A 12,094-nucleotide genomic window follows, 5' to 3' on the forward strand; every position below is an offset into this window, starting at 1 on the left:
AAACCGAACACGGATTCTTCGAACGAATAATCTATCGAATAATTTCGCCCTCCATCGAACGAATAATCTATATTCTATCATACGCATGATGGCATTTTTCAACACTTTTTCAGCACTTTTTAAGCAGTTTAAAAAAAATGTTTGCTGATTATCGGATTTTGTTATGTGGAGGTGCAAAACCGGTTAACCTGTACCGCCAAGAGTACATAACCCCCCAGAGTGTGCAACGCCTGACCCAGCTCTGCATAGGGTCTTGGTCGAGCGTAATTGGATCTTCACTGCATCCATGTTTCCCTCGTATGGAAAGAACAGAAGTATTACTAGATACCGATAGGAGATTAAAACTTGGAGGAGAAGAGATTGAGAAGAAATACTACGAGCAGATCTACGCAGTACAAATATCAGTAGGGTCAGCACCGAGCATAGATCGTTTTTTTTTTTTTTTTTTTTTTTTTTTTTTTTTTTTTTTTCGATTTCTGATAATTCCTACGACTATTCGATTATTCGTTCACCCCACGAATATTCTAAATTATTCGATTATTCGATTATTCGTTTCAACACTAGTTAATATACACGACCTACATCCGACCCGTTCTCGAATATGGCAGCCTTGCCCTCTCCAACACCACACAGCAACAGCGGGACACACTGGAGAGAATTCAACGCCGTGCTATACGCATCTGCCTTCGGATTCCCCTCTTTGCACCAGTTCACCACAGGTCCCTCCTCCATCATGCAAAGCTCCCCACCCTTAGCTCACGACTCCTTGTCAGTAAACAAGTCCTACTAGCATGGGACATCCACCACCAAACCTCCCCACCACACCTGCAACAGCCACATCGTGCACCACAACGTCAACACAAACCATACACCCTTCGACAGACAAGGACCTACTCCATCTGACACGCACACACAAACAGGCATCGAGATTCCCCCATCAACAGTGCCCTCACCCTCTACAACTCACTCCCTATCGACATCACAACCCAACCTCGTAGAAATTCTTTCCGAAACAATGCATCCAGTCTTCTTTTGAGCAGTACCTGTTCCTGCTCCGCGCATCCCCCTGGTTTCTGATATCTCGAATGTGTACTTAACTATCTCGATCACCCCTGCTAACGTTATTGCCCCCGCTGATTTTTCATGATCCATTGCTTCTTGCCTCCCCGGTTGATTTCCATCTAGCTGTTTCTGGCTAGTACCAGTTCTATCGCACTTATCAATCATCCTTATTGGCGTCACGCCATCTTGGAATAAAAGAATAATAAATTACAATGATACTACAAATGATGTTCTTCTCAAAAACATTAATTAGCTCAGAAGGCACAATCTTGCTTTCCATGATAAAGGTTTATTACCGCAAAGTACCGGCAGAGCGCCCCGTCTTGCGAGAGCGCCCCACCTTGATTTTACAGCCAGGGAAAGGAAAATCGTATGGCAGAGTGCAACAAAGTTTGTACGGTGTGAGAACCTTAGTGTACTAAGGTCACACTTAGCAGGCTTTTGTGTGGATTTCGTGTCCGGTCGAAGGTAAATTGAGTACGGATTGACTGCACAACGTGTAATGTGTGTACAAGGTTCGTGTCGTGTGACCTACAGACAGGACACCACCTCCACAATACGACCACGAAAGGACGAGATGGTGGGGGCGCTCTGGCGGTACTTTACGGTAAATGCATAAAAAACGATTCAATCGACCCATTATGCATATGCAAAGCTTGGGAGAATTAGCAAGACTCGAACTGTAGCGATCGTCTACATATCCTATGTAAATTTCTTGTAAATACTGTACTTCTGTGTTCTTCTCCAGTGGTGTTAACAGCAACTCCAGCTGCGCCAGTTACTACGACAAGCTGTCCCCTCTACCCTATAACTACCAGCCAGGAAGTAGCGTATCAAGTACTGCTGGGTCGAACAGGGAAGGTAAACACAAATGCATCTCTCACTGGTCAACCACTCCGCCATTTGAGCTGGATCTTCCACTATGAAGTCCTCTCTGTTCACACCTAATTAATTTTGCCTGATGATCACGCAAACGTGAAACTCTAAGTTGCAATAGAATTCTGTTCCACCTTACTTGTAACTTGTAAGGGGGGGGGGGGTCTTAGCACTATGCACATTTTTGAATATGATATACATGATGTACTGGAATATTGATTACAGTGCTAGAATATACACGATGGTTTCTTGGCAGACGCCGACCACTCCTGGCAACAATACAGACCCACCGCTGTAGCCCAGTGGTATGTTTGAATTGGCACCTTGTACCAGCAGTGTAATGGAATACCCCTGTAGGCAGCCGTGTGCGTCCTGAGTTCACAAGAGCTGCTTATAGTGGAGCTGAAAGGCATTTCTGTGGATATGAAGTTCTTTGTGACAGATTTTTCATTTTTTTGTGTACAGTCTGGTGTTTTGCCCACTTCTGAATATGCACAGGACTAGATTGAAGTATTAGTGAATTTTTGAATATTAGAGTACCTGCTATGTGAAGAGCAGTAGTCTTCCCTAGACTATTTTCTATGTGGTGTGTGTGTATTTGTGGAAAGGTAAAATCCCCGTTCAACATTGTGTATGTGTGTATGCATGTATGTATGTTTGTGTGTACGTTTGTATGTATGTATGTCCGTGTGTGTATGTGTGTTATGTATATGCGTGTCCGTGCATTGCAACTGGCAGCGGCAAGCATCGGCCCAATAGACATTGACGTGTCGCCATGGAGATCGGCAAGAACGGGTCCCCAGCGCTACTCCGCTGTGTTGCCTGGCCGTGTTCGCAATGCCGTGGATCGGTGGGAGACGGCTGTGCAAAGCACAACCACTGCTGGCGCCTTGGATGACACCGATGCATCAATATCCGCTGATGATCTCTACGATTCAACTCCAAGCCGCTCTGCTGGCTTCTCCAGGAATTTGAGTCGACGCCCGCGTGTTGCCATACCATCCGTTTTCTTGGAGGATACAAAGCGGCGGTTAGATGACCACCACCAGCAGCAGCAGCAGCAGCAGCAGGAGTCGCAGCGGAGTTTTAAACAGGAGCGTGAAACCTCCTCGCCCGGCTATTCGTCTACCGGGTCCAGTCTCCTTGACGACATCATTCGCCTTTTGGAGTCTGGGACACCCGTCAAAACCAGCGGGGAGACGACTGGAGCGTATCGGCCAGGCCGCGATAGAGACTCACCTCCTCGCTCTGCGTCCGAAACTCCCGACTCGGTGGGGTACAGAAACCTGGACATGTTCACACGTAGCAGCAGGGAAGGCAGCCGCCGGCAGAAGGCACCGCCAGCGAACAAGCAATACGCAGGTGCTTCGTCAGATGACTCGTTCCACTATCAGCTCTCCAACCCAGCCGATGAGATCACTCTGACAGCCGGTGCCCACGTGCAGCGAGCACGGAGCCTCAGAAGCGATGCCCGAGCGGCACGGAAACAGTTCAGCCCGCTGGTCCACAATGAGCAGAAGGTCGTTCCCCGACTGCCGCGCAGATCCCCGCACTCGTTCTCAGTCGGCTCCCCGGCACGCTCAACTCCCAGCAGAAGCAGACGGTCAAGGAGTGGGTCCAGGTATGTGCACACACTGCGCTGCAATCTTGTTCAGAATGCTTGTCCAACAACTCCCAGGATAGGATAGGTGTCTGAATCAGCAGAGCACACTTCTACCATCAAGTCAACCTACGTTTCATTGGTGTCCATATGCATGTCCATTTCAATACACTCAGAAGAACTGAATGCAAGGAGTGGAGATTGTCACTGCTGGGGCACATCAAGAGTAACTAACGCCCGAGGTTGTGTGATTCCCAGTCTACGGGGTCTGCGACGGCAGATCTGCGCATCACGTGACAAACCGTACCCACTAGCTGTCACAGCCGCCGCAGCACTGGATAGACTGAGATGTGCAAGCGAATGGACACTCTAGGGAGTTATGCACTCTTGGTCACATATGAAAAAATATAAATAAGTCCATTGCGCATTGCCAAATATGGGTTGCATGAGTAATGCATGTGAGTACACTGGGATCAGCAATGCATTGTTCAACACCCCCAGACGACCATGCCCAGATGGCTGTGTGGGGTGTTTATGGTACAAATTAAGTCATTGCAAAATGGGCTTATAGGACCACCCTTCATCATTAATTTTATGACTCCTTTAATTTTATGACTCCTTCATCAACATGCTGTCTGTTAGCTCCAGAAGTGACGACGCAGACAGGAGGACCGATGATCGGCCTAAGTCGGCGGAAAAGCGAGCAGGACTGCGCCGCGGCAGTGCACGAGCCGTGAGTACTATGGTGGTGGTGCCTGTTATGCCAAGCATGCATCCCAAGCATCACCAAGTCACAGTGCAGCCTGCCATGCCATGCAGTGCCCGATTGTAGTATGGAGTGTTTCACTACTTGTGCCTATTGTACCCGGATTACACAGTCGATTGGGGGGGGGGGGGGTAAATTTGTACCGTATAGCAGTGCCAATGTCAGCTGTTGAGAACAACTGTGTACTCTCCAGGAACATTACATTGATAGAATCAGCGTTGTTTACCTAGTACTGAAGTACATAAGTCGGTATACCCAGGTTTCAACAGTGCTCAACACCACAAGGGCGGAGCTTAACCACAAAGGTCAAAAAGAATGGTTCCACCAATTATATATACATACGTTGTAACGCTGCGTTTCATGCACGTAGCTAAATGCTAAGGCAATTGCTGTCTGATGATTGCCTTAGCATTTAGCTACGTGCATGAAATGCAGCGTTACAGCGTATGTATATATAATTGGTGTAACCATTCTTTTTGACCTTTGTAGTACTGAAGTATATAGTTGTTAGGTTTATCATGAACCCGGACCTGGTATGCACTCCCGCTCATGTTGGTTCTGTTGTATTACCTGATTTTTGGGAAGGTGTCTGCTGTGAAGGCTGTTGCAGGCATCCATAATTCCATATCCAATCCAATAATTATCTGAACTGATCTGTGAAGTTAGAGGTAGCGGCTTCGGCAGTATTAGTGATGAAGTGGGTTGCTCCTACGTGGAAAACATGCTTCCTGCCGAACTCGTGACACTGACAGCTCGAGGAGTGATGATGCAGACTGACTCTGTGAAGGGTCTTGGATACTGCTCGGCACGTGCCAGGAGTAAAACATTTTTGAAGGAACTTATTGCTTCGAAGTGGCTGATCATCGGTTGACTGTTTCAAGTGCACTTTTGCCTCGTTCGGCATTTTTACCATGTTTAGTTCATGGTGATGTAATGTCACTGTCCTTTCTTGTCTTGGGCGCATGCTTTCCTAGGCATCCTTCCGGTATCCACCTGTTGTTGCCCGGAGGCTACCCCGCGTGTCATCGATCGAACGGTATGTAATGCAACTGGTTAGCCTGCTAGCATAAATGAACACAATTCTGGTCCAATAAAATTTCAGCTCGGTGTTGGCACCAATTCAGACTTTGCGCAGGTGCTTGTGCTGTGGTACGGAATCTGAAGTGTTTCGCTGAATTAGAGTACAAGTACGGTACGCGAGGGTGGAGATGATGGTATTAGGTTGCATATACCGGAACCCCAGGGCATGCATACACGCGTACGTCTGATAGAAAGAAGCGTAAGGTTCCAGTCTCTTTGGAGCGTTTCCCTGCATGTTTTGCCTCCACATTTACAATCTACAAGCAGTCTTGCTGTATCAAGTCTCGGCTCATGAACCAGTTAGCGCTGTGCACCAGAGCACAGCCCACTGTTTAAAGGCCTGGAGGGGGGGGGGGGGGGTGCATAGTCCTTGGTGCTGGCTGACTCACGGTGGCCAGATTTCATTGATCAGCATGGTATTGGTAGTGTGGCGATCATGATTCCATCCCCTGCCGCATATCTACTTGTACAGTCATGCACTCTGATAATCTGCCTCTGATGGATGTACTGCGCTGTGTCGTGCTCAGGAGGAAAGTGCAGTCATTGCCACCACTGGAGCTCGCTGATGACGGCGATGTAAGTTTGTACTACACGCCACAGCTATGTTGGGAAGAGCCCAAACCGGGCATGTCTGTAGCAGCAAGACTCCGTTGCGGACATGTGGTGAAGGATATCCTTGGGAAGCTTGAATGTACGCTCTTATCATGTGTGAATGGTGAATCTGGGCAAGCAAGACTATCTGCATGGTGAAAAGCAGGGGATATATTGCAATAGATTGGTGTGCTTCCAGTGCTGTTAGGATGTTGTTGTAACAGATTAAGGTGTCAGCCGTAGTGAAAACTGTACTGCAGGTTAGGTTAGATGCAGGTTTTTTTGGGTTTTTTTTAATACAAAAGTCCACTATATTCCCGAATATGCGTGAGAAGTGGTGGTGGGGCCAGGCTGCTCTGCCGACCTTGAAGGTCTCGGCATCTACGCAGACATAGTGCGCCACAATCCAGTAAAACCATGAGGAGGGGAGGAGGGGAGGAGGGGAGGAGGAGGAAGGGGGGGGGGGAGAGTAAATAATAGCGAGGAACGCAGGTTAGGTTAGATGCAGGTTTTTTTGGGTTTTTTTTAATACAAAAGTCCACTATATTCCCGAATATGCGTGAGAAGTGGTGGTGGGGCCAGGCTGCTCTGCCGACCTTGAAGGTCTCGGCATCTACGCAGACATAGTGCGCCACAATCCAGTAAAACCATGAGGAGGGGAGGAGGGGAGGAGGGGAGGAGGAGGAAGGGGGGGGGGAGAGTAAATAATAGCGAGGAACGCAGGTAATGTTGCTTGATCAAAATACAAGCAAGACGTAGACTATCCGGTGGTCAACCCTGCCTATCCTGCCTGCTCCACGTGACCATACATGTTGTGCCTTTTCATGCTGTAGTCTGAAAGTTGCAGAGACTCGGAGGAAACTGGACGATACCTTGGGCACAAGAGGGTAAGTACGGATGATTCCGTTGAGTTGTCCAGCAGTCAGTTGATATGATCCGGCCAACATTCAAGTGTATTGCTGATGTGCTTTCATCTGGAACCAACGGTTAGGCTTTGCTCACCAAGTTGACAAGAGATCATTCTTAGCCGATGATGAGCTGGGTCTATGAAACAGTGATAAAATACAGTCGTTGGTATTGCTTGACACGGTTGGTTACCGGCTTTGGATCTGGAAGCCAGCAATCCTTGCAAGTGTTTCCCAGTCAAGCACATTATGACCTTTTCTTGCATTTTAGCTTTTTCCACCTAAACATGTCAGTAGTGCTTGTTCCTGGAGCACTGCACAAGTAGACTCCTGTCCTTTGCCATACTCTCCCACCAACTTGTCAGCATGCATTCCTCCTTGACCAACCTACCTACGCAAGCCTGTTGTATGATGTTCAGTCTAATGTTGTACATGTGTGCACACTGCTTGTTCACTTCCTTGCTGTACAGAAACGACGACAGGACACGCAAGATGAAGTTCGGCTAGATGCTGATCTGCTGCAGCTACTCCGTGAGCTTCAGTACAATCGGCAAGTTGCGTCATCCTCTGGCCGCCATTCCAATAGAGGTGAGTATACTTCAAAGTTAATACGTTAGGAATTGTAGCACACACTCAGTTTAAATGCAGCTTGTCAACTAGGCCTATCCTTCAATGGATTTCTCCGTCTACACGTAGTTCATTTTTCAGTTTGCCTTGCGCAAACGTTTGCATAATCCTGAAAATCATGGCACTCCTGTTTAGATTGCAGACAGTCTCTTTACAATGTAGCCTGCAGTTCAGTGCTTACCAAATATAGTACATGTCATCCGTATGTGTGGGTGCAGACTCCGGCGCCGCTAACGAGGAGCCAGGCGCGAAGGTGGCCTTCTCGTCCAGGAACTCCACACCGCGCTCTAGTGGATCAAGGCAGCACTCTGCCTATGGGCAACGGTAAGCAGTACTGACCATCGCTACTATGATGTTCTAGAGTGCTTCCGGCTTCAGACCGGGATGAGTGTTTTCTTGTGATGGGGAGGCATTTCCATGGCAGCTAAATGCTCTTGTAGACGCAATTGATGGTCTTCTGCCTTCTTCAGTGTGGGATGGCAGCCCATGTTGGCCAGTTGATGTTGCAACAACTAGGGAGACTACACGAGACCATAGTGTTGTCCGTAGTGTAGCTGCATGCTGTCTGCACGTGTTTGCCTGGTTACTGGATACTGCTAAGATTACGTGTCCGTGCCTGGGTCCGTTTTTTGTTGATAACTCGTGGCCCTGCGCCGTGTCCCAGTCTTCCGTTTTGGCTGTAGTCGTCGCAGCTCCTCGTGCTAGATCCGTAATTATTCTCTCTCTCGTGGTTTCTGCCTTTTAGTACTCTTGTCGTTTCACCCTGTACCTTTCCTTTGTCCCCTTATCCGTAATAAGAGGCCAAGTAAGATTACGTGCTAACCCGAACATTCAAGGTGCTCTGTCTGACTGGTCGCGGGGGGGGGGGGGGGGGGGCTCTGTCTGACTACATTTGGCGCCCAACGTGGGGCTCGAACCCACGACCCTGAGATTAAGAGTCTCATGTCTGACTACAATAGTACTCAAACTAATGCGTTTTGACCCCTAGTTTTAGAGGTCCTATGGGACTTATGACCTACAGTGCTGCTCAATGAAATCCAGTCAATGCACTCAAGTACACGCTGGGCGTTGTGCAGCCCTAGACCTGCGAACACTGGGCAGCGAAATTGTGCAAGGCGCAAACTTGACTCACGCAACTGGATTGCATTGAGCAGGACTGTACATGTACGCCATATATGGCTGGACTTGCTGACCCCAAGTGCGGTCCACACCAATGAGGTCATATGCCTGCTTGCATGAATCAGCCCTTGTGCGGCAAGGGTTACTGATCCAGGAAACTCCGAAGAGAAGCCCACATTGCTTTGCATTCCCCTGGCTCATGTCATCTTCCTGCCGGGCCGTGACGTAGGCTGGGGCCATTGCACCTGTGTTGTAGGTGATACCACTGGCTTTAGCATGTGCAGAGACTGTGGCTTGCACTCCATACGCAGTGACATGGACATGCTACGAGCATTGTTTGTTTTCATGTGCGCGACATTCACATCTATACAAAACATTGCACACGCGCGCACGCACGCACGCACACACACACACACACACACACACACACACACACACACACACATGCATGCATGCAAATGCCCTGTACGCACACGTAGGTACGGTGACGACATAACCATGCACTGTGCTTCTGTGCTTGTTAGAAGTGCATCGGATGCATACAGCGATTACCACCCATCAATGTCCAGTAAGAAGGGTCGCTGGAGCAGTGCTTCTGCCAAGGCTCATGGCAATCAGTATGGTGAGTTTGGTAGCAAGTCCCAGTCTTGTATTCACATATATGTACCAGTAAGCAGCCCAGCCTTGTACTTGCATGTCATGTAGCAGTACACAGCCCAGCCTTGTACTTGCATGCCATGTAGCAGTACACAGCCCAGCCTTGTACTTGCATGTCATGTAGCAGTACACAGCCCAGCCTTGTACTTGCATGTCATGTAGCAGTACACAGCCCAGCCTTGTACTTGCGAAAATGTACTTGTACACAGATATTATTGATGTGGCACACCTTCACTGCATCGCCTAGCTTCATGACTGGTGTCGCTGGATGGTCAAAAGTCACGGCGATTCTTTGCAGCAATGTCACTCATGTCTGGGACCGACTCTATGATGTTCTGTCTTTTAGATCCCCGGCGGCCAAGACCAAGCTGCACGCCGACGAATACGCAAGAGGAGCAGATTTGCAAGGTGGTGAACTACATTACCTCTAAGTTGGCGATGAAGCGGACCTTGGCAAACCGGCCCAGTGAATTCAAAGTAAGTGATGTATACTCGGCTGGAGGTTAAAACTTAACACAGTACTGCATGTGCCGCTGTCCAACTGTGGCATTGCAACCTTCAGCACTTACCGGCCACACAGTGTGAGCTAAGTATGTAACTGGTTGGGAAGAGGTTGGTAGAACCGTGAATAGAAAACCACTGACGGTGAGCAGAGTATGTCAGTCATTCTATAGGCAAATGACATGTGCACTGGCGTTCAGCTAGAGCAACTCTCCAGTGATGCAAACACATCACGCCCGGGTACCTGTACACAAGCTGCCAAGCCGGTTTACCAAGGCCGGGGGAGGAGGAGGAGGAGGAGGAGGAGGAGGAGGAGGACATCAGATCTTCCACAAAGTGGTCCAGGACAGAAGACCCCATTCTCTGCATTCATGCTACCCTAAGCCTTATGCCAGGTCACGAGTTCCCGATGTACTGACCAGTGGGTGTACAGTTACACGCTGTGCCCATCACTCACCTACATGTTCTTCCCGCTGTTTTGCAGGATATGACCGGTGACCAGCTATTGTCAGAGAAGAAGAACATCCAGAAGTGCCTGCTGCAGTACGAAGCCCAGTTTGGCCGGCCGGTGAGCTTTGCGAGCATGTTCTATATCTGAATGCTGAATCATGTGTGCCTTGCAGCTTCCCATGATCTATTTATGTTGAAAAGTAAGTCTGATTGGGATGTTTGCTCAGATCAGTTGTATGCTTACGTTGACGTCACAGTGAACAATTCAGCTGGTAAGATGTGTTCGCAACGGGGCTTTCCATGATTATGATATAATTCTGTGCCCGTGTGTATCTTTACCACGCCGCAGAGTTCTGAGGCCGAGCGGCAGTTGATGCGCCCGCTGTACGAGCAGTATCGCGTGGTCAAGAAGTACTTGCAGCTCGCCAACAGTGTGGTGAGTAGCATACATGCACGTGTGCCAGGCAGGGGTGTCCTCTTGTCAACATTGCATCGCTTACATCTGTACACACGACATAATGGGGTCTGACATAGATAGGCTACATTAAGAAATGTAGTAATAATTATAGTCTATGGGACGCCCCTCTTGTGAGCACTCTATGTCTTGTGGATATAAATACATGGTCAAATTCCAGTGCAGGTAAACTCCCCAGATCCGAACGTCCCCAATCCAGGCACGTTCGTCTACCTGGCATCTTTCTGACCCATCTACTCTACTAGAGTCACAAAAACTGGCTTTCCACCGAAACATGACCCTAAAAACTATTGTAAAAAAGCCTGATAGTTGCTGCATAACTCGTTCTCGTGTGTTTCTTCTCCTTTTTACATGTATTACTGGCTCAGTATCCGAGTCCAAAAACTATTGATTGGCATAGAAAATTGTTCACTTGCACGTGTCGTGGCTGGCTGATCGTCCCTGTGACTGAAAACTCTCCTCCCGGACTCCACAGCAACACAACCGGATAGGACGGGAATATTATAATTATTAGGACTGAACAAACATGAAACGGGAAGTACAAAAAGGAAAAGACTACATACCAGCCGCCATCAAAATCGGGCTCAACACAACAACCGGCACTACATCATTGCGCAACAACTTTGGAGCATGCGCATGCTTGGCCAAGTCCTGTTACCATGGGACCACTCTATCACACTCCTCCGCCTGGTAACAGGGAAATTGTATCACCAAAGTGAACGGGCAAAGAAACATTCCAAGGGGACAAAAGTGGAAAGAAGGGACACAAAATGCGGGAAAGAAGACAACGGTCTCGCAGATGGACCATACACACGGATATACATAAAAGATGGCAAACAGCAAGTGAAGGGCAACCATACCGGAACCGAATAGAAAAGAGAATACCCACGCAACCAGAATAGATGCGGCACGAGCAGCCACAAAGCATATGGTGCAATGTACCATCACACGAAAAAGTCCAGAATGACACATGCAGTAAATGAACACAACGGTGTGAGTTACGTACGGAACCGACCAGGGACCTGCAGACTGGAACGGTCGCGCAAACCATAGCCATGGACGGGCGTGTCAGGCATGGCATCATGTACGGGGGGCGTCTGCAACACGAGCTGGACAACGGGGTCCCGGTCGTCAGCCTCCACTGCCGCCGGCGCGTCGGCAGGGCCATGCGCATCAGGAGCCTGTGGATCTCTCTTCAGCAAATCCACGTTCACCAGCTTGGAGCGACCATCAGCTGTGGCAATACGGACTGTCGACGGGGAGATGATGCGGATTACGTGCCATCCAGATTCGAAGGGGGTGAGAATCTTCGAATGCCGCTCCGGACGCCGAAGAAGGACGGCAGTGTCAACGGGGTATGGACACTCGGGCACAGGAGCATCGAG

At 48.9% G+C, this 12,094-nt stretch overlaps 1 protein-coding gene across 4 annotated transcripts in view; it reads left to right on the top strand.

Annotated features, from left to right (window-relative positions):
* LOC135815710 (uncharacterized) overlaps positions 1 to 12,094 on the top strand; it is a 36,510-nt gene that overhangs the window by 11,727 nt on the left and 12,689 nt on the right. For all 4 annotated transcript variants that reach the window (XM_065329038.1, XM_065329039.1, XM_065329040.1 and 1 more), the window contains exons 11-22: positions 1,811 to 1,923; positions 2,677 to 3,559; positions 4,181 to 4,271; positions 5,279 to 5,340; positions 5,912 to 5,960; positions 6,809 to 6,862; positions 7,351 to 7,468; positions 7,726 to 7,831; positions 9,151 to 9,248; positions 9,630 to 9,760; positions 10,269 to 10,352; positions 10,584 to 10,670. In XM_065329038.1, the coding sequence (XP_065185110.1) occupies positions 1,811 to 1,923; positions 2,677 to 3,559; positions 4,181 to 4,271; positions 5,279 to 5,340; positions 5,912 to 5,960; positions 6,809 to 6,862; positions 7,351 to 7,468; positions 7,726 to 7,831; positions 9,151 to 9,248; positions 9,630 to 9,760; positions 10,269 to 10,352; positions 10,584 to 10,670 (1,876 nt within the window). The remainder of the gene's footprint in view (positions 1 to 1,810; positions 1,924 to 2,676; positions 3,560 to 4,180; positions 4,272 to 5,278; positions 5,341 to 5,911; positions 5,961 to 6,808; positions 6,863 to 7,350; positions 7,469 to 7,725; positions 7,832 to 9,150; positions 9,249 to 9,629; positions 9,761 to 10,268; positions 10,353 to 10,583; positions 10,671 to 12,094) is intronic.

Source organism: Sycon ciliatum, chromosome 4 (assembly GCF_964019385.1).
Source record: "Sycon ciliatum chromosome 4, ocSycCili1.1, whole genome shotgun sequence".
NCBI lineage: Eukaryota > Metazoa > Porifera > Calcarea > Leucosolenida > Sycettidae > Sycon > Sycon ciliatum.